Source organism: Harmonia axyridis, chromosome 5 (assembly GCF_914767665.1).
Source record: "Harmonia axyridis chromosome 5, icHarAxyr1.1, whole genome shotgun sequence".
NCBI classification, from domain to species: domain Eukaryota; kingdom Metazoa; phylum Arthropoda; class Insecta; order Coleoptera; family Coccinellidae; genus Harmonia; species Harmonia axyridis.
The window spans coordinates 19931761-19955870 of NC_059505.1; the positions used below are offsets into that span (position 1 = coordinate 19931761).

The following is a 24110-nucleotide window of genomic DNA, read 5'->3' on the forward strand; positions in this document are numbered from 1 at the left end:
AAGCACAAATGACAACAATAAAAAAGAGCGTTGATTACAGACACTGATATTTTTTGAAGAAAAGTTATGAAATTCTAGTCTAATTTGGGAAAATAGTATCATACATTTTTTCTAACCTAATTAAATTTTTTGATCTATCAAAAATCACTAAGCATTTCAGATTAAATTTACCTTGATATAGACATTTCCCACAAGATGATCTCCCAAATTATCACAAACGTTCATTTCTTCAATTTCTCCATATTTGTCCTCGCATTCAACAAAAACATCTTCGAAGAAATTGTCGTAATGCTCTTGCATTTCCTCATCTGAGACATTGGCAACCACTAAAAATAAATCATTGCATGATAATTCATTCATTCATTTAATTTTTTATACTGCATAACAAACAGGTTATTTACCCAATGACATGTACACAGTGTAAAATCTTAAGTCTAAACCTAGTACTAATAAATAAGTGCAAATATGCAGCAATTAGTATACAAAATAAAAATAAATCATCTAAAATTCACAAAATAGTACTGGTTAACAAGTATAGCAAACCAGTAGACGAAATAAATTGTATATTACATATTTTACATTTAATGAACAGATAAAATAAACAACCAAGTCATCTAAAAATATCACATTAATATTTGATGCTTTATTTCATCAACAGTGCTGTTGAAAACAAATCGAAAGTAGCCTGCTTTGCATTTATGTTGTTAATTTCCCTAATGCAACAATTTGTCACGAATACACAATTTCGATTTCTGAGTCTGGTATCTGGAACGTATATATCTACTGCAGACAGCAACCCAGGTGCATCGACAACTTCGTTAAAAATATTGAAGATAAACAAAGCATCACCCATTCTTCGCCGATCAGCCAGAGTATTAATCTCAAAGAGGTTCAGCTGTTTTTTAAACAATGATAAAGGATGATACGTTTTCTGTAATATGTGCACTTTAGGAATTTTTTTCTCCATTTCTGAGTGGAGTATTGTTCGTGGGTTCCAAACTATTGATGCATATTATTAATTCAAAGGTATTTATTTCGTCACACTCTTGTAAAATGTTTTTATAAAATACATATGAATATACAATAATGAGGCTGAAGGACCTTAGGTCGATGGCCATTTGTTTGTTTATGAACAATAAAGAACTGTTACTACTACTATAGTAATAAATTCTTTATTGCTGACTTTATTTCGTAGCCTGTGCTGACTCTTGCAATTCTTGTACCTCAGGCAACCCAATCTGTGTCTTTATGAAATTACTCTTGATCTTATAAATCAGTTTAATCTGCTCATAAATTCTTAATTTATCAACCCTGAGAAATTATGCTCCAACATACGAATCTTCTGTTGGTGTATTGTAAGGTAGTGCATAAAATGCCTCAACAGCTTTGTTTTGGAGCCTCCAAGTCCTGTTAATTTGCTGTCTACTGTTGGACCTAAATATCTATATTCCTCTACTTTTTTTTTTTTTTTAAACTCTGAACGTACAGAAGATACTCAATTGGTCCCAAAACCGTGCCCTGTGCAACACCAATATCTACTGTCACCATTTAGCCATCCTCACCACCCACAGACACATAATTATGCTTTTCGGTTCTTAGAGTATGATTCAAGCAGATCATAACATACGCCTTTGAACCTCATCTTGTCCAGCTTATCCAGAAGTAGTTGAATATTAACCGTGTCAAAAGCTTTCTTTAGATCTATAAACACAATTATTATGTATCGACCTAGATTGATTTCAGTGCTTATATACTCCAATAAATCAACACAAGCCCCCAAAACACTGCTTTTCTTTTGAAATCCATAATAATAATAATAATAGGGTAGCGGTAGGTGAATCCCTAGCGATTCACCTATCAGGAGAGTTGAATCGACTCCTGCCCACCGCAGATTCCAGGAGCTCCCTGACCCGGGAAGCTGAAACCTGTCGAAGGGTCCCTGTCCAGGGTAACGGACGAAGCCGTGTGGAGAGCAGCTCAAGAATTCTCCCATCGTAGCTCTGCGGATCGTAAAAAGCGATCAAAGGCCGTCTCCCCCACGACACGGAGGAACCCATGAATGATGGTGAATTTGAGGAATAGGAATATAGAGCCGCTGCCTGAGGTTCGTCAGGGCGTGTCTGGAGCCGGCGCTGGACATGACAGTATGCGGGACGTCGGTGACAGAGTGCTAAGGAGACGGGCATCTGTCGAACAAAATGCTACGCCTCCACAATCTCAACATTCTAGGAGAAGAATAACACGAGTTTCTCCGACTGCTGAAAGTGCTGTGCAGGATCTCTAAAAGGGCGCCAAAATCTCTTATAGACCGCATGTAGAACCGATGGACCAAAGATTTTCGAAAAAGATTCTTTCAAATTTCATTTATTTATTTATTTCAACGGTACAACCATTTTACATGATAACGAAAACAAATAAACCGTAATAAAACAAAAGAAATAATACTTCTTTCTTGCAATTTATACAAGTTTCCGAACGTCGCAATAGGTACGAAATAGCCAGATATTGGTTTACAAAAACGCATACTCGATGCTAATCCTAGGTCATTTATTGCGCCATGTGTTGCACACAGCTTGTATTTAACTGAAAATGATGCTGCTAAGGTTTCAAATGAAACACTGGACTCTTTTGATATTGTACAAGAACTTTATATATATTTCTCTTCATCCACAAAAAGATTGTAATGTTATAAAAAAGCATGATCCTCAGTTACATCTAAAACCCCTGAGTGATACTAGATGGTCAAGTAGAATTGATGCTAAAGTTTCATTTTATTCAAATATGTGATAGCCTTTTAGAAATAGCAAAAAATGATACTTTTAACATAGAAACTAGACATAAAGCAAGTTCTCTTTTATTAAATATTCATTCTTTAAAATTTATTTGAAGTATAATACTTTCTTATGATGTTTCACTGCAGATTAATATTGTTAGCAAAATGATGCAAAGTGTAGCGATTGACATGAAAGTGTGCCAAAACTATTTGAAGAATTAAGTTGATCATTTCAAAAATTATAGGGATGATAATGTTCTCGAGGAAAAACTTGCGGAAGCTGGAAAACTAGCGGCTGCTCTTGAGATAGATCAAGGTTTTTCTCCATGATATACTGTAAGACGAAAGTATAAACCAAAATTGTTCGATTATGAACAGACGGATGAGGCACCTCAAGATCCAAAAATCGCTTTTAAAATAAAGGACCCCGCACGTTTAGTATGGGAAATGGCTTTCCGTGAATTTGGCTGAATTTTTGATATGTTGTAGTTCTTGATGAACTGATCAGAAAAGTCTCTAGCCACAAAGCTCAAAAATGGACAGTTTTCGAGATATGGAGATTAGAAAATGGATTTTTTTCAATTTTCGGTGTTTTGCTTATCAATCGGGGAGCTCTCATTTCTGGTTTTGATGGAATTTGGATGTTTGGCGGCCAGAACCCGACTGAGAAATGATCTTCCTTGGTTATATTAGGCACCGCCATCGATAATTTTTTATACACTGCTCCACATTGACTATGAAATGAGATACAAAATCCAAGATCTTCCATACATCTTTTCATGCCACAAGATGACGCCAGAATAATTCACATGACCGAGAAACGACATATTGTGAGATTTTTTTAAGAGAGATCATAATAACTGAATCCTCTTATATCTGATGTCCAATAATATCAAATATGTTAGCCGAAATGTTCATAACCAGGCATCGCGAGCTGTAATGGGGGAAAATGGGAAAATCATAATCATATATCCTCAGGGATAACAATTGTGATCACTATTGATGTCATTTACACATGATATGTGATTTGTTTCTCACAAATCTCGATAATCTGACAATGGGGTGCCAAGACATTTCACTCAGAATGTATCGAAATTGATGATAGCATCTCACAGACAAACGAATCTGTGAAAATGTCTGCAGTTTTGATGCAATATAGTACTATACGGGTAGAATATAGAAGTCCAAGTGTTGGAAGCTAACTATCAATGGAACTTCCGATATTAACCCACGAATTCTTGAAAATAATTTTTTTTTTCTATGAACTTTTTGAACTTCACACATACGAATGAATACTATCTAATAATATGATCGTTGGCAAAATGAATGAGTAGATCAATCAAAAACAATATAATAATGAGAGTAACATTCATAATAATTATAACAATAATGATAATAAACAAAAAAAGTTCATAGAAAAAAAAAATTATTTTCAAGAATTCGTGGGTTAATATCGGAAGTTCCATTCATAGTTAGCTTCCAACACTTGGACTTCTATATTCTACCCGTATAGTACTATATTGAATCAAAACTGCAGACATTTTCACGTATTCGTTTGTCTGTGGGATGCTATCATCAATTTCGAGACATTCTGAGGAAAATGTCTTGGCACCCCTTTGTCAGATTATAGAGATTTGTGAGAAACAAATCACATATCATATGTAAATGACATCAATAGTGATCACAATTGTTATCCCTGAGGATATATGATTATGATTTTCCCATTTTCCCCCATTACAGCTGGCGATGCCTGGTTATGAACATTTCGGCTAACATATTTGATATTATTGGATATCAAATATGAGGATTCAGTTATTATGGTCTCTCTTAAAAAAATCTCACAATATGTCGTTTCTCGGTCATGTGAATTATTCTGGCGTCATCTTGTGGCATGAAAAGATGTATGGAAGATCTTGGATTTTGTATCTCATTTCATAGTCAATGTGGAGCAGTGTATAAAAAATTATCGATGGCGGTGCCTAATATAACCAAGGAAGATCATTTCTCAGTCGGGTTCTGGCCGCCAAACATCCAAATTCCATCAAAACCAGAAATGAGAGCTCCCCGATTGATGAGCAAAACACCGAAAATTGCAAAAAATCCATTTTCAAATCTCCATATCTCGAAAACTGTCCATTTTTGAGCTTTGTGGCTAGAGACTTTTCTGATCAGTTCATCAAGAACTACAACATATCAAAAATTCAGCCAAATTCACGGAAAGCCATTTCCCTTACTAAACGTGCGGGGTCCTTTTTTTTTGAAAATAATTGATCAAACACTAAGTTCCTTAATTAGTAGGTTTGATATGATATCTGATTACGATAACGTTTTTTGTTTTATTTGTGATATTCTTAAATTAAATGACAAATATCTATTAAAATGCTGTCATGCTCTTCAACAAAAAGAGAAAAAAAGAGGCTGACGTGAAAGAAAATGATTTATTCAACGAGATAAAGAATTTTTCATTATCTGAAGCGAAAATCCTCTTGAAATTCTACAATATATTTTTGAAAATAATAACTTCTTCTCTACCGAATCTTAGTATTGCCTCAAGAATCCTTCTCACTTTACCTGTGTCTGTTGCTTCTGGTGAGAGATCATTCACTAAATTAAAAATAATTAAAAACTATTTGAAGGCTACCATGTCATGAGAAAGATTTTCTGGATTGGCAATCTTAGATATAGAGCAAGAGATACTCGATAAAATTGATTGATTGATAATATAAAAGAATTTTCAGCAGCCAAATCTAGAAAAACATCCATTCAATTTCTGGATTGATCCTAATTAAATGTTTATGCCTTTATGAATAATTTATAGAAGAATACAGCTTGAATTTTGAATGAAATTTGGAATGTATTATGTTACAACTAACACCATAAAGTTCTTGAGGCAATGAAGGTTGCTGATAGATTTTCAACCATTCTACACTAAATTCTCAATAAAACTTAAAAAAAAATTTTCCGATTATCCAGCAGTGCTTTTCTCCACCTCCCCTCTTTAAGGGGCGCCAAAATATGTTCCGCACGCGGGCGTTGATGTCCCTTGCGGGGGCCCTGCATGAAATGGACAAGTTCGATAAATGAAACGATCATGCGCATATATTATGAAGTGACTAATATGGAAGAGGATAAAATAGGCTACCGGCAAAAATTATTTGCAGAATTCCACAGAAACTATCCCGAACTCCAAGTTTCTGAGCAAAGAGTAGCCGACCAATACCGGGTCATATTGAGAAATAAACTTGTACCCGATGAGAGACTTAACACCATAAAAAATGAAGTCCAACTGAGGCTACAGAATAGGAACCTCACTAACAACGAAGTGACAATTGAAGAAAACTACGATTGTGCTGAAAACGAACACAACACTAATGCACAAATTAATACTGAGGAACAAAACAGCGGAGATTTGGCACTAGTAAGAGATAAGCAATGGCGGAATATACAAACTGCAACTATGGAAAACCGAGAAGAAAGTCGAAGAGATCTATTAGAGCAATTATCTGTTACAATGAATAGATATTTCATAGAATTCGAGGGTACTGATCCTCTCAAACGACCAATTCTTCCTAGACTGAAGACATCGAAAAAACTCTCACATATTCTGCACATAATGAACAAAGAGATAATTCCAACGTTTTTTCAAATGACCAGAACCTAGAGTCATTACATCTTATTACCTACTGTGCGGCCTCTACAATATCAGCAGTGCTCGGCGTGAGGCCAAAACCTAGAAGTGAGCAACCACTACAGAAAAAACAGCATAACAAACCACATTGGCAAAATAGGCTAGAAGCAAAAGTACATAGCCTCCGACAAGATATAGGAAGGTTAACACAATTTGAAAAAGGTTCTCCATCGAGAAAACTACAAAAAATAGTGGATGCAATTATGGATCGCCATAGGCGACATGCAAACTACGACGCCAACAATGAAAGTGCTCCAGAAACTCTAGATACACTCAAACAAAAATTAAGTGTATACTCTGAACGACTGAGAAGATACAATGAGAGCTATAAACGAAAACATGACAATATGATTTTTGAAAACTCCGAAAAGAAATTTTATAGAATGCTTAATGAACAAACGTCAACAAAATTAGGGAGTCCTCCAAGCGCCGAAGATATGGAGAGTTTTTGGACCGATCAACTGTCAACACCAACTCCCTTTAACTCCAAAGCGCGTTGGATAAGAAGAGAGGAGAAATCATGTGAAACCATAGAAAGTATGCCACATAGTGTAATAACGTCTGAAGAACTACAGGAAATATTGAAGAACACTCACAATTGGAAATCTCCAGGCCCAGATGGAATTCACAACTTCTGGTTGAAGAAGTTTTGGTGTCTGCACGGCAGGCTAGTCGAATACATAAATAACATAATAAATAATCCAACAGAAATGCCAACATTTTTAACAACAGGTATCACTTACCTAATACCGAAGGATTTTCAAAACACTATGGATCCATCAAAATACAGACCTATTACATGCCTACCAACAATATACAAAATCATCACATCATGTTTAGCATCTCGTATCTACAAACATTGCGAGAAAAATAAAATAATTACAACACAGCAGAAAGGATGTTCCAAGAATGCACAAGGATCGAAGGAACAGCTGGTAATAGATTCCATCATATGCAACCAAGCCTTCAAGAAACGTAGAAATCTTTTCATGACTTATTTTGATTATAAAAAGGCTTTCGACTCACTTCCACATGGCTGGCTGAAGAAAATTTTGGAGATATACAAGATCGATCCAATTATAACCAATTTTCTAAAGCTTGCAATGGACAATTGGAAAACGAATATCGAGCTTTCCACGGCAAACATAAAAACCAAACTGATTCCAATTAAGAAGGGAATTTTCCAAGAAGACTCCTTGAGCCCTTTATGGTTCTGCTTGGCGCTGAACCCACTCTCTAAACAGATAAACGCTACTGAAAAGGGTTTCAACATTAAAGGAAATAATAATACTACCACCCTCAATCATTTGCTGTACATGGATGATTTGAAACTGATAACAGGCAATAAGAACCACCTAGAAATTATGGTCAAACTAGTGGAACATTTTTCGAAATATGTAGGTATGGAATTCGGATTGGACAAATGTCGTACTCTCAGCGTAGTGAGAGGAAGAATACAAGATGAACCGATCACTCTCGCAAATGGACAGCAAATAGAAGCAATGAAGTCGGATGATCTTTATAAATATCTTGGAATGAAACAGAACCGACGAATCAACCACCAAAGAATGAAGCAAGACTTAACGACTGAGTTCATTAGGAGAATCAAAAAAAATCTTAAAAACAAACCTCAACAGCAGGAACATGACGAGAGCCATCAACACATATGCATGTTCAATTCTAACATACTCATTCGGTATAGTCCCATGGAGCAAAACAGACATCGAAAACTTGCAACGTAAAATGAGAACGTTGATGACAAAAGCAAACAAGCACCATCCGAAAAGCAGCACTGAGAGGACTACACTGCCGAGAAATAAAGGAGGCAGAGGTCTTACGGACATCATGGAACTTGCTAGTGGGCAGATAGAAAGCCTACGGGAATACTTCAGAGATCAAGCAAGTACATCACAGTTCTACAAAATACTGTGTGCAGCAGACGAATCAACACCTTTACAACTTCACAAGGAGCAATTTTCATTCAACCACCAGACAAACCAAGAAAAACTGGAAAGATGGAGAGAGAAGCCCCTGCATGGAAGACATTTCAACGAGGTTAACCAGGATCATGTCGACATTGAAGCGTCGAACTATTGGCTCACATCAGGTGCAATGTACCCAGAAACGGAAGGTTTTCTTTTAGCCATCCAAGATCAAGTGATCTCAACTAGAAATTACTGCAGGCATATCATAAAGGATCGAACTATTACTGACGATCGATGCCGATATGGGTGTCCAACAAATGAGACAATACAACATATCACGGGAGGATGTCAAATGTTTGCAGGAAATGAATATAAAGAGAGACACGATGCAGTAGGAAAGATACTACACCAAGAATTGGCAACCATATCAAAACTAATTCATTCTGAAAAAATGCCATATTACAAGTACCGACCGGAGACCATCCTGGAAAACGAACGCTATAAGCTGTACTGGGATCGTACAATTTTGACTGATAAAACAGTCCCTCCCAATAGACCAGATATATTACTAGTCGATAAACATCAAAAGACAGCATTACTCATTGACGTAGCTATACCAAATAACAACAACCTGCGTCAAAAGGAGGTCGAAAAAATTTCAAAATATAGGGACCTCGAATTTCAAATAAAGCGCCAGTGGGGAATGATATCAACGAAAACTATTCCAATTGTCATCTCAACAACTGGAATAGTGCCCAAAAATCTCAAGAGGAATATCAAGCAACTGGGACTTAGTGAGTATATATGTAATATAATGCAAAAAGCTGTTCTTTTAGGTACTGTAAGGACGGTGAGAAAATTCCTAGGAAACGAAGGACAGGTCCAAGGATCACGTGTAAGAGGACCAGAAGTTCGACGAAAACCAGGGGGACCACAAGGACCGGACACGACCAAGCTCTACCCTTCTGATATTTTGAATATCTGAGATTGAGTGAATGTTCCTTTTAGCGAGGAGTGAAAAGCCGACGGCGAGGAGAAATCCTACGCGTATAGGCAAAAGTCGGATAAGTAGATATATTTCAGAGAATGTTACAGTGTCATACATATGTTAATTTGGTAACATTAAATGAAACAATGTCATATAAACAAAAACAAAAAAAAACGATCATCCCCACAACGGGCACAATGCATGTACTATACGTGCACATAGTGCTCTATAGAATAAGGCTCTACTAAATCGATCAACAATTCCTTAATTTATCTCTTGAACACTTTCATACTTGTACACATTTTTAGGTTCTCGGGAAGTTCATTAAACAATCTAATACCCGAATAAGAAGGGTGTTTCTCCGTTATTGTGAGTCTATGTATCGGATAACTGATATTGAATTTTCTCGTACCATAGCTGTGCATAGAACCGCATTGCTCATAATGTTCCAAATTCTTAAACATAAAAACTAGCACCTCGTAAATGTAGAGAGCATAAACAGTCAGAATATGGTTCCTTTTGAAGACTCCTCTGCAAGATTGACGGTAATCCAGGCCAAATATAGTTTGATGATAATCCTCTTCTGAATATGAAAAATCTCCAGAGTGTTTGAGTTGTCACCATAGAACATCAAACCGAACCTCATCAAGCTCTCAAAGTTGGCGAAATAAAAAATTTTGAGTGAATTCACGTCTAAGTATCGACTTATTATTCTCAAACTCTATGCGACAGAATTCAATTTCTTTCCCAAACCAATTATATGGTGGTGCCAATTCATGTGTTCATCTATGGAGATACCTAAAAACTTAGTAGTCCGATCAGTGTTCAGATCTCTATTCAACAACCTTATAGTGGTTGGTGTCTCCATTCTCTGTTGTGGTGTTCTGAGCAGTATCAGCTTAGTTTTATTATTAGATTTTCTACACATAAGACATTCCAAGATGGCGCCAATTGAAGAGGATGCGGAAAATCGCTCCAAAAAGAGTGAAAAAGTTAGTGAAGAAAAATGTATTCATTGCAAAAAGAAAACATTAGGTTACTGGAATCCGAGAAAAGGGAGTACAAAAAAAAATTATCAACAAAGTACACAAAAACAGGGAAAAAAGAAGGTAACAAAGAAGATAAGGAGCCACAAATGGTAAACACCAGATCAAAGGGAATAACATCAAATGAACTACCATCGAATGAACTACAAACATCTAAGGAAGATCATGTCAAATTAACAGAACATAGAAGACCAAGAAACACATCTTATAAAGAAGCAGTCACGACTGCCCAACCTAACCTTACTTCCGAAACACAAATTCGTAAACACAGCGCTGAAAATCAAGTAAATAAACAAAAACCCTACGAACATCAAGACAATGATGAAAATGATCAGTTCAAACTTGTCGAGAACAAACGACATCAAACACGCAAAAGAGCAAGTATCGGAACAAGTCAAATGGAAAACAACCCAATCAGCAAGTTTCAATCTATAAAATCCAACACAGAAAACAAGAAATTATGATGAAGATGTATTAACATATATTGCAGGAAAAGGATGTGTAGAAAAAAAGAAATCAATATAAAAATTAGAGACAAAATTAGAAGACAAATTCAAAAGTTTCATGATAGGAGTTCCTCTTCAACTGAAAGAGAAGATATATGAAATATATGAAATGATATAGTTTTGGCCAACAGGAATAACCTTCTCTCGATTTAATTTTAAGAGAGGGCAACATTTTTTAGATGTAGAGCAAATAAATCAACATTAGAAAATGAAAAATTCACAATATTCCACCAAAATGTCCAGTCACTTGGCAATTCTAAAGATCAATTAGAGCAAATAATAAATGAAAATGAACACATAAAAATCATGTGTCTCAACGAACACTGGAAACCGGAAAGTCGGCTAAAATACTTTGGCAAAGATAATTTCACCATCAAAGCTCAATTTTGCAGAAAATAGGGAGAACATGGAGGAGTTGTTATATATGTCAGAAATGACCTAGAAGCTAGAGAAAGAAAAGATATAGCAGAAATGTCTGAAAAAGGAATATTAGAGATAGCAGATATTGAATATAAGATACAATGCAAAAAACATATTTGTATAGCTATATATAACAACGGAGCAACTGAAACAATGATGAGACAATTAGAAACAATCCTACACAAACTTGAAAATAAATATAACATTACTATCACAGGAGACTTCAACATAGATATGATCAAATACTCAAAGGAAAAACAAGAAATACAAAATCTTTTCAACTGCTATAACATTAAACAAACAATCTTTGACAACACCAGAATAACAGAAAAAAGTGCAAGCTGCATAGATGGTATCCTTACCAACATAAAGACACCTTATGAAACACTAACATGGAATACACAAATATCCGACCACTTAGCTCAACAAATTACTTATCAAATAAGTAAAACTAAAAAAAAGTTCACTTGGAAAAGGCTATATACAAAAATAAATATAGAAAATTTCACAACAATGTTAAAACAAGAAAAATGGAAATCACTATACGATGATAATGATGATGACGTAAACAAGTCATTTAAGATCTTTTAATAATAATAATAATGATGATAATAATATATTTATTCAATCAAAAACTTATTGAAATTACAATAAGGTTGGTTTCGTCAAAACAAAATACATAATTCAAGACTAGCCATTCTTACAAAAATCAAAAAATTCACCTATAGAATATGGCTCACAGTCGACAATTGCTTTATACAGAGTCCTTTTGAAAACTTTCAAGTTGGATGTGCCCCTCAAACTTTGGGGCAGAGCATTAAATAGCCTTAGACCCATGTACAGGGTGGGCAAATAAGCGAGGTAAGCGGCTATATCTCAGGAACCACTCATCGAAGAGACTTGCGGTAAAAAATTTTACCACTAAAGTAAACAAAAGAAAACACTGGAAATTGTTTTGAAGTTCATACCTCCACCGCTAGGGGGCATAATAGCTATCGTCGAGTAGAAAAATGCATTTTACTCGAAAAATTTTCATATTAAGTTGGAAAAAAATATCATCACTGTACACTTGGAAAATTCTCTATCTGTTTGAATTGTTACTTTCGATTTTGCGACATCAAATAAGGGTGGGGGAAAGATAGAAATCTGACTGATTGAAATGTCTGTAACTTCAGTTTGGCTCAACATTTTTGAGCAAATTAGAGCTTATTTGAGAGACAACATCTTGTTGATTGAGGAAAAAATATACTCATGATGAATTTGATTCAGCTGCTTCCGATAGGGAGCGCTAAGTCAGAAGTTCATTGTTTTGTTCATTTTTCTCTGAAATTTCAAATGTAATGATAGGATTTTCTTAACAGAAACAAAAATTTCATTGAATTTGCATGAAAAAACCTGAAGGTCGCAAAGCGATAATTTCAGGCGTTCTGAAGTTATGGCCAAAAGAAGATATTCTTCAATTCATGCACTGCGAAAAACCAAATTGAGTCTTCAAGTTCTAACAGAAACAGAAATCTCATCAAATTTGTATGAAAAAACCAAAAGGTCGCAAAGCGATAGCTTCAGGGGTTCACTAGTTATGGACGAAAAAAGATATTCTTCAACTGATGCACTGAAAAACTAAATTGTGTCTTCTTTCGGCCATAACTCCAGAACGCCTGAAGCTATCGCTTTGCGACCTTTTGGTTTTTTCATACAAATTTGATGGGATTTCTGTTTCTGTTAGAACTTGAAGACTCAATTCTGTTTTTCGCAGTGCATCAGTTGAAGAATATCTTCTTTCGGCCATAACTTCAGAACGCCTGAAATTATCGCTTTGCGACCTTCAGGTTTTTTCATGCAAATTCAATGAAATTTTTGTTTCTGTTAAGAAAATCCTATCATTACATTTGAAATTTCAGAGAAAAATGAACAAAACAATGAACTTCTGACTTAGCGCTCCCTATCGGAAGCAGCTGAATCAAATTCATCATGAGTATATTTTTTCCTTAATCAACAAGATGTTGTCTCTCAAATAAGATCTAATTTGCTCAAAAATGTTGAGCCAAACTGAAGTTACAGACATTTCAATCAGTCAGATTTCTATCTTTCCCCCACCCTTATTTGATGTCGCAAAATCGAAAGTAACAATTCAAACAGATAGAGAATTTTCCAAGGTTTACAGTGATGATATTTTTTTTCCAACTTAATATGAAAATTTTTCGAGTAAAATGCATTTTTCTACTCGACGATAGCTATTACGCCCCCTAGCGGTGGAGGTATGAACTTCAAAACAATTTCCAGTGTTTTCTTTTGTTTACTTTAGTGGTAAAATTTTTTACCGCAAGTCTCTACGATGAGTGGATCCTGAGATATAGCCGCTTACCTCGCTTATTTGCCCACCCTCTACAAGGGCGACTTCTCTGTTAAGGTTAAAGAGTGACGTGGATACAAGTATGTGACTGTGCGCCTAGTGTTGTTACAGTTTAAATATTGTTGGAAGTATTCTGGATGACCTATCATAAAAATGAGTACCCTATATATCTGTTTATGTTTCCTAGTATAGAATTCGCTTCTTCGATTGTTAGTGTCAGGAATGGAGACGTTAGCATACAATTTGCATCATCCGCAAAGGCAATCAGTTCAGCCAAGACTCCTTTAAGTAACCTTAGTCTAAGGACCAGAGAGAGGTCTTTTATGTATACCAGGAAGAGAATAGGGCCTAGGATACTTCCTTGGGGTACACCTGCTTTATTTTTCCTTTTAGTTGATTGATATTTGTTGTTGTTGATATTCATTTCCACTCATTGAGGTCTTTCCTTCAAGTAACTTTCAAGCAACTTCAATTGTTTGTCCCTTATTCCGTATTTTTCGAGTTTTTTCAACAAAATGTCTATTTCCACACAATCAAATGCCTTGGATAGATCTAGAAAAATGCCCAGTGGCAGTTCTCTCCTTCCCAACGCCGACAGTATTGAATGGTACAATTCGAATATAGCCGTCTCAGTGCTTCTTCCCTGTATGTATCCATGCTGGCAGTTGGACAATATCCCAAATTTCCGAAAAAAACACAGCAATCTCTTAGCTAAAATTTTCTCAAAAATCTTTGCAAAAGACGTGAAAAGACTAATCGGACGATAACTATTTGGGTCGCTGTCGTCCCCACTCTTGTGTAAAGGTTTTATTACAGCAATTTTTAGGGCCTCAGGAAATATCCCCTCAATGAAAGATCTGTTCATGATCTGTGCCATAGGTTTTGCAATTAAATCGATGCTCTCCCTTATTATTTTGATTGGAATGCGATCCCAACCTGTAGACTTGACATTTTTCATTTTTTTGACAACATTTATAATCTCTGATTCAGTTATTTCGAACATATAAAACGATTTTTCATTAGTTTTGATGGCATTCAAATTGACCGTGCTTGAATTGCCACTCTTTTGGGTAGGAGTGTTAGAAAAAAAATTGTTGAATTCCTCTTTAAGTTTCTGAGGGTCAGGAGCTTTTTTAATTTTGTTCACTTGATTCTTCTGTTTTCCCAATGTATTATTCACTATATTCCATACTGTTTTAGACTTATTTGTGGAATTTTGAATAGTTTCTCTGAAATGTTTTTGTCTTTCCGCAGTTATCATGACGTCATACTTAATTTTTGCTTTCCTGTACTCCGATTTATATTCATCAGTTCTAGTTGACAGGATAAAGAGGTAATCCAATACATTTTTCATCGTTTGAATACTTTGAGTAGTAGGTAAAAACTTACCAGTTCTTTGAACACACACAGTTTTAATGGGAAAACTTGCGTTGAATATCTTTCCAAATTCAGCAAAAAATGAATTCCATTCAGAGTCTAAACCATCTGAACCGTCACACACATTGGACCAATTTACATTAGTTAACGACTCTTTGAATTTACTTATGGTCCTCTGGCTTATATCCCGTATCTGCTTTCTTTCTACCCTTTCAGTTTGATATTCTTTAAGAGAGAACATGAATTTCTGAGCTGAATGGTCTGAAATGTGTTCCTCTGTAACTGAAGAAAATAAAATAAAACGAAGTAATTTCCACTATGTTACATAACATAGTGGAAATTACTTTGTTTTATTTTATTTATAATGAATTTCCGCCAAGTAAGGACCGAATCCATTAAATACTGAAGAAAATCCTTCGATGTTACTTATAATGTTGTCTAAACAAGTAGAAGTAGTTTTACTGATTCTGGTTGGTTCTTTTATTGTTACCATGAGGCCAAAGCTACTGATTGTTGAAATAAATGTCCTTGCTTTTAGAGTTTTTGACAATAAATCAATTTTGAAGTCACCTGCTAGGATGATATCAGCCTTTTCATTTACACAATGGATTAATATATATGACAATTTCTCTAGAAAAATGTCGAAATTATCTGAGGTAGAGTCAGGTCCATACACACAAATTAAAATTATATTTTTATTTTTTTGGCATATTTATGCTGCGCAACATTCAAAGGCAAATGGGACACTGAAGTTATTGATGTCTGTTCTTGTTTTGAAAATGATGTTGTCCTTGAGATAGAGAGCACTACCTCCATGCTCACCTTCATTTCGGCAAAAATACGATGCAAGATTGTAACCTTGTAACCTATAATTTTGTAGCTCCTCATTGCTTTTCCAATGCTCAGTGACCTCAAGAAAGTCAACTCTATGCTTGTCAACGATATACTGAAGTTTGTTAAACGCTGATCCTATGGACTGCAGATTTTGGTACAGGAAGCACAAGGCATGGAGACTGCTGCTTGGTTTCTTTTTATCTATGGCTGTTACTGTTTGATCGAAAAAAATGCCGGAAGTTGAACTCCCTCAAGAGAACTCCCTCCGGCCAATATTCGGGACTTGATAACTTCGTGAATAGTTGATCAGAAAGAACACCAACACTGAACGCCGAATTTACACCCTTAGTTGGCAGTTTTTTTATCTCAAAGTTGTCAGTGCCAGTTGAACTTTTCAAGAATTCATTCATATCCTTCTCTGAGACTTCCTGTCCGCATACTCTACCTACATACAACCATTTCCTCTTCAAAGCACCCTTTACCTTACTGTCAGAATTAACTTCTTTTGATCCAGTGCATAAAACTGTATTCCGTTCGATGGGTTTTTTCTTCACTACTGTAGTCCATGTATCATCTAAAATTTTTGTTTCAGGATTCTTGTTTTCAGTACCCAGGTTTATAATCTCATTCATTTTCTTCCTCTGGGCAGATTCAAGTTCAACCCACAGGTCTGATCTGTTACTGTCATGATCGCTACTTGCTGAACGTCTAAACCGAGCATTAACTGCATTTCCAGAAACTCTGAGATCACTAGTTACAGTATCAACAACACTATTGACTTCAATGCGGGGAGTGATCTGTTTATTCTCTACATGATTACTGGCTGTTATTGTATTATGCTCATCTTTATTTTTATTGTTGGGAATTCCCTTTTTATCACGTCCATTGTTGAATGACATCAGAACTTTATCAGTTTCATATGTTTTGTGTTTTTTTGATTTGCTGTCGTTTAATTTATTGATAAGTAATTCGTTATTTAATTGAAGAACTTTATTTTTATCCTGAACTTCTTCACGAAGCATCTTTAAGTAATGGATTTCAGTTTTTAATATTTTATTTTCATCATTAGGTAAAAAAATTACTGCTTTCTTTGGCTCACAACACTCCACAAGCTTATCATCAAGGATTTTGAGGTGTTTTATCCTTTTCGAACAGCTCTCGTGAAAAACTGAGTAGCAAAATCTGCACACTAAAACTCGGCATGATTTTGTACAACACTTGAACACTTTTTCGTTGGTATTTACTGTACTTTGTTCACTTTCATCTAACTCTCGATCGGATACGTCTGTATCGTCCGGCGCCATGTTAAGTTTATTTTACAACAAATACCTAGAGATCTTCAACTCAGCCTTTCCAATAAAGAGAATATCAATCGAGAAGAAAAAAGGAATTAACCACAAGCAAATATCAAGTATTGTGCAACTTAAGGAAAGATTAGATTTAATATTGATTCTGAGTGAATACAACCCTACTCTCAAAGATGTGTACAAGGAAGTGAAGTAACAATACGACAGAGAACTAGCAGCCCAAAAATCAAAATTATATGACAAAAAAAATGTCCTCATCAGACAATAAAAGCAAAACACTCTGGTCAATAGTAAGATCTTTAAATAACAATGAATGCGAAAGGGAATTCCCCATCAAAGATAATCCGGAAAAAACTGTCAATGAAATAAATGAACACTTTATCAATGTAGCAATAAATCTAACTGAACAACTGAAGGTAACCAATAACGATAAACACCTAAAAGAATTAGATAAATCCATGTATGTTAAACCAATCTCCACCAAACAATTGAAAGAAATTGTGAACAATATGAAGAATAAAAAAACCTGTGATGTGGACGGCATTTAAAATTTCCTAATAAAACAAACAATCAACCAAATTGAAGAACCCTTGTTATACATAATAAACAAATCACTGAAACAAGGAATTTTCCCAAACGACCTAAAAATAGCAAGAGTGAAACCAATTTTCAAACAAGGAAACAAAGCAGATTATAATAACTATCAATCATAAGTACTCTACCATCATTTTCTATGAATTTCGAAATGGCCTTTTGCACTCAAGTAATGGAATTTATGCTGGCAAATAACACCATCTCGAATAGTCAACATGGATACATAAAAGGAAAATCTATACAAACAGCAGTCTACCAATTTCTCAGAAAAATAATAATCGCCTTTGAAGATAATGAATTAGCCCTAGGACTATTCTTAGACCTATCCAAAGCCTACGATTGCGTAAAAATTGAAAAACTGCTGGAGAAACTAGAGAGATATGGAATAAGAGGACCAGCTTTAAAATGGACACAATCATATTTCAAGAAAAGGTTTCAAATGACTGAAATACAAGTTGATGGGAAAATCTTCAAGTCAGAACTGCTACAAATTTTGATTGGAGTTGCACAAGGAGGATTGGCAGGACCAATATTCTTCCTTGTCTATATCAATGATTTAGCTAAGGAAATAACAGAAACAACCTGTGATGGAGATGTTGTAAATTATGCGGACGACACAAATGTCATCATCAAAGAGAAGCAATGGCCAGAACTGAAGACTACAGCTGCAGAAGTACTGGAATTAGCAAGTTCCTGGTTCAACAACAACTTGATATTGAACAGAGATAAGACCAATGTTATGATATTTTATCGTATAACATCAGGAGATGAAAATCCAAGTGAGATCAAACTGCATAATGAAAACTACAAATTGAAAAATCATGTCAAATTCCTTGGAATCTACATAGACAAAGAACTCAACTGGAAACGTCACATAGAATATACCTCAAAAAAGATATCTTCCTGCATTTATGGACTGAGGGTGGTATCCAGGTACCTGAATTCAAGTACATTAAGTCAATACACTATGCTACAGTAGAGTCAATACGATTTGGAATGCTTTTTTATGGATCAGGAAATATGTCTTCACTTTTCACACTGCAGAAGAAGGCTATCAGAATACTCTTCAACTTAGCAAGAATGGAATTATGTCGTGGAACTTTAAAAAAAAATAAAATGCTAACAGTCTATGCAATATACATTCAAGAATGTCTCCTATTCCTTCATAAAAACAAAGAGCTATTTTCGCAACACATCAACACTCAAAAACAAAAATACAATATAAGAAATTTAAACTATACATACCCTAAAGTACAGGGTGGGCAAATTTCGATGTTTTAGCACTACAACTTTTGAACCAGAGGAGATAGACAGAATCTGATACCCACTTCTCGATCTCTTTTTCTGAGAAACTAACAAGGGTAGTATTCATTTTTGGCCACCTTCTTTTGTTTTCGAGTTATAAGCGAAAATTGGAAAAATGGCGATATCGAAAAACATTTATATTCCGCTAATACTGATAATAGAGCTCTGAAATTAAAACATTATACAGGCACTTTTTTACGTAGAATCCAGTGGCGTGCTCGTATTTTCAAAAGGGTTTTTAATTACGAAGCTATGACCCAAAGTTATGTTTTTTCAAATGGGAACACTAGATTTTTGTGCCATTTTCTGAAAGTTTAATTTTTCCTGATTTCAAAAATATATAACATCGTATGATTCGTATCAAAATAAATAACAGAAAATGGTCGAAAACCTTTTTTTACTCAAGAGTCTCAATATTTCTATGGTTTCAACTGTTGATGAGCCTTTCTATAACAAAAGCAGTGTCCTTCCGTCAATCTGATTATTTCTATGCTTTTCACTTATTTCTACAAAATTCGAATCTATATTTATTTTATACAAATAGTTTCGGAAAGATAAACGAACTTGGAAAAAGTTTCCTAGGTAGCTTGAACACAGTTTCAAATATTCATCTATTGAAATATCGAGAAGAGGTGTCGACTGTGCAATTATTGTCATTATTAGGTTAAATATTATTTCTTGTTTGTCCCTTCGTAATTAAAATGTTGAGTTCAATCATATATGCATTGTTTCATATGCTGTTTAAAATGGATTGGTACTTGTGCATATTGATTCTGGAGACCTATGTAAATAATCTCCTGACACATGCATCTCAATACAACTCTTTCGATTGAAAAATTCGATCTTGTGGTTTCTCCGTTATTTCCAAATCAATTTTTAGATAAAAAATTTATAAAACATACCTAGATTCGAATTTTGTAGAAATAAGTGAAAAGCATAGAAATAATCAGATTGACGGAAGGACTCTGCTCTTGTTATATGATAGAAAGCTCAATTTTTCTGTGTTCATCAACAGTTGAAACCATAGAAATATTGAGACTCTTAGGTGAAAAGAGGTTTTTGGCCATTTTCTATTATTTATATTGATCCGAATCATACGATGTTATATATTTTTGAAATCAGGAAAAATCAAGCTTTCAGAAAATGACACAAAAATCTAGTGTTCCTATTTGAAAAAACATAACTTTGGGTCATAGCTTCGTAATTGAAAACCCTTTTGGAAATACGAGCACGCCACTAGATTCTACGTAAAAAAGTGCCTGTATAATGTTTTAATTTCAGAGCTCTATTATCAGTATTAGCGGAGATACAAATGTTTTTCGATATCGCCATTTTTCCAATTTTCGCTTATAACTCGAAAACAAAAGAAGGTGGCCAAAAATGAATACTACCCTTGTTAGTTTCTCAGAAAAAGAGATCGAGAAGTGGGTATCAGATTTTGTCTATCTCCTCTGGTTTAAAAGTTGTAGTGCTTAAACATCGAAATTTGCCCACCCTGTACATCTGACAAGAACACAGAACCAAGTCGAATATAGGTGTTTGAGGTTTTTCAATCATCTACCAGAAACAATAAAGAAGGAAGAAAACTTCAGAAAATACAAGAAGGCCGTGCATGAACACTTGATACAAATTGAGCCATACAAGATCGAAGACTTTTATGAATAATATGCTATTGTTATTATGTTGACACAGTTTAATTTGTTCGCTTCAGATTCATTTGAAATAAAGAAATTACTTACATACTTACTATCTGGGTTCAAAACACATAGAAGCAGTACTGATCAGTTGGGGATAGTTTGAGCCAGAGACTAGCAGGTTGGTATCATCTGCATAATTTGTGATGTGACAATTGGCCAGATTTTCACAAACAGCTTCCCTGGTCCCAGATTTCTCACATTCAAGAACACTAACAATATCGTTCCTAAAGGGAACAAATAATATGGGTCCTAACATATTGATTAAAACAATAAAATTCTTCTTTTATGACGTATTCGACAATTTTAATTTTCGCAACAAGTTTAGTTATGTCATCGAATCCAGGTGATCAATGTAATCTATTGATCACAAAAGGCTGAAGGACCTTAGGTCGATGGCCATTTGTTTGTTTATGAACAATAAAGTACTGTTACTACTACTACTACTATTAATCACATTAAAAACCTCAGAATGATCTGTCGGAGCGAGAAATATACTGCCTTCCACCATTTCTTGGGGAAAAATCAGTTCCTTATCTTCTGTAATTGAAGTCGCTTGATCTGAACTCATTCTGGAAAAATATCCAACGAATTCCTGAGCAATCTGATCGGGATGCTCTTTTATTGTACCTTTCAATCCCATCACTTGCGGTATATTCACGCTTCTTTTTTTGCCAATTAAATCGTTAAGCACGTTCCAGGTTTTATTTACTAAATTATTTACATATTCCAATTTGCCCTCATTATAATTCTTCTTAAATTTTTCCCTAAGATTGTTCACAGCATTCTTTAATTTTTTGAATTCTCCATGACTATAATCGTTATCTATTATTTTCCGTCTATAGGCTTTGTCCCTCTTCTTAACATGTTCCACAAATTCATGAGTAACCCAGTCATTTCCTTCTTTCATTTTCATTTTTTTTGTTTTTATGGATTTATTTTGCTTCCGCTATAATATTAGTTAATGCTTTGAAGTCCTTGATAGGTTCACCTGTTCACAAGGCATGGCTTTTTTTGTTTTTCTAATATATTATCAAATTCAGTGAGAAAGTTATTTGCAATATTCTGAGGTGGTCTATAAAGAGCCATTATTTTTAGATTTAGTTTTATTAGACGCACAGATGCTAAGTTACAGTCACTCATACTATCAGTTTTATCATATCTCTGTTAGAATTATAACATCAATATTCCCCTCAAAAACATGCTCCACCAAGCTCAACAAATCATCCATTTTATTTCTTAAACTTCTTATATCAATGTAAAGTAAATTCAAACCCGCCATCTTTTTCGAAGAAATAATAAACACATTTTAACAATGCCCCCCCAACCAACACATCAATTATCCAAAATTTTTGAGGTCTCCCTCATTTTTTATTCTAATTGGAGGCGTATTATCATCCTTTTTCAAATATATTTTTCCCCCCACAGAATATGCCCCCTTCTACTTGTTAGCTGACTTTTCTACACTTCAGACGAAACTTCAACAGAGAGGTGAATCCGGTAACTGCTTGAATATCTTACATCAGAATATTCAATGTATCAAAAACAAACTTCCCGAAATCGAACTCTTTATCAAGTCACTCACAAAGGTTCCAGACGTAATTTGTTTCAGTGAACACTGGATGAATAAAGATGAAATTCAATTTTTGAAGATTCTTAATTACAGAATAATATCAGGTTATGCAACAGAGAATTTTATACACGGGGGAACAGCTATTTTAATCCGTGAGAATATTATCGACTTTGACAACGTACAATGGATCACTAACTTGAGTGTGGAGAAGAAAATAGAGGTATCATGTGCAATCAGTAATACCAGAAAAATGATAATTTTGACAGTCTATACGACCTGTTTGGGTGATGCACAGATATTTCTTCGTAAAATTGAACAAATACTCTATGAAATAAATATGAAATTTAATAAATATGATGTGGTACTCTGTGGAGATTTTAACATCAACTTATAGGAAGACAGCCACGTAAAAAATAATTTTGTAGATATCCTTTGCACATATGATCTACAGCAAACAATAGTTGAACCAACAAGAATTACACGGACAACAAAAACATTAATTGATAATATATTTACCAACACTCCAACTTTTGAAAATAATTATAATATAAATTCTCTTTTGTCAGATCATATGGCTCAGTTCATAGCAATTAAATGTAATAATGTTCCCAATGGAAGAACATGTATTAGAAAAAGGACTTTCACTGACTCTTAAATGCAGCAGTTTTTCAGCATTCTGGAGGATGTATCTTGGCGGGGTGTATTGGAGCGATTGGATCCAGACGAAGCGTACAACTGTTTCTCTGAGATAATGCAAATGTATTTGAATCTGATATTTCCAGAAAGAAAGTGCTCAATGAGGAGAACAATGCAAACATGGATAACAACAGGGATAAAAATTTCAAGCAACCGAAAGAGATCAATGTGGGAAGAAGTACAAGAAGGAATAATATCACTCGATAGAGCAAGAGCCCGTGAGTGCCAGACCTTCGGATTTTCATAAAAGCTGAAAATTTTTCTATGTGTGTCCCTAGTACAGGTAAGAATGATCCCCACCCATGAAGCTGAGGCAGCGGTGGCTTTGGCAGGTAACAGGTAACAAAGGTGTATAAAATTCCATCTCAAATTTATCATAAAATAAAACTTAATTTTTTTATATTTGATTCATAATAATATCAAAACTCGCGTCGCTCATTGCCAGACAGTTAGTATGGTTGCAACCCTCTGCCGGACACCCTTAAACTATTATAATTTATAATTATACTTACGTTATATTATAAAATCTCAATTTTATATATAATTTTTTGGGGGCCTATTAATCTATGTTTACATGATAGCCGGACAGTTTCGACGGTTCTATCATCTTGCTAGACGCATTCAAAGTGAGCATTAGTTCGGGGAGCAAGGAGCGTATACAGTAACTAGTGCGAGTGAGACAGAGCGCTTGGTCTATTGCGGCCCTTTACTGCGCATCAGCTGTTGTTTATTGTAACTATCTGGTGAACGGCTATGCTCATAATAAATGTATTATTTTTCTGTGCAGTTTATAAAATAAATGTGATCAGTTGTAATAAAGTGCTATCATGAGTGACGAAAAAATAGTTTGCTTTGTTTGTAAGAAAAGTGATGAACACATAATATTATTTTCTGAAGAAACTTTAAAAAAATGCCAGACTATTCTTAAATTACGAAAAATACATAAGCTAAAATACAGAGACATTACTTTACCTAGTGAATACACCGAGAGTGGTTATCACAGAGTATGTTACAAGGTATTTACAGGTCTT

The 24110-nt window shown here is 34.8% G+C and overlaps 1 protein-coding gene across 1 annotated transcript in view; it reads right to left on the reverse strand.

Moving 5' to 3' along the window:
* Positions 1-24110, reverse strand: part of LOC123681056 (splicing factor U2af 38 kDa subunit) — a 63336-nt gene that overhangs the window by 21847 nt on the left and 17379 nt on the right. Inside the window, exon 3 of the mRNA XM_045619249.1 lies at positions 172-326. Within this exon, the coding sequence (XP_045475205.1) occupies positions 172-326 (155 nt within the window). The remainder of the gene's footprint in view (positions 1-171; positions 327-24110) is intronic.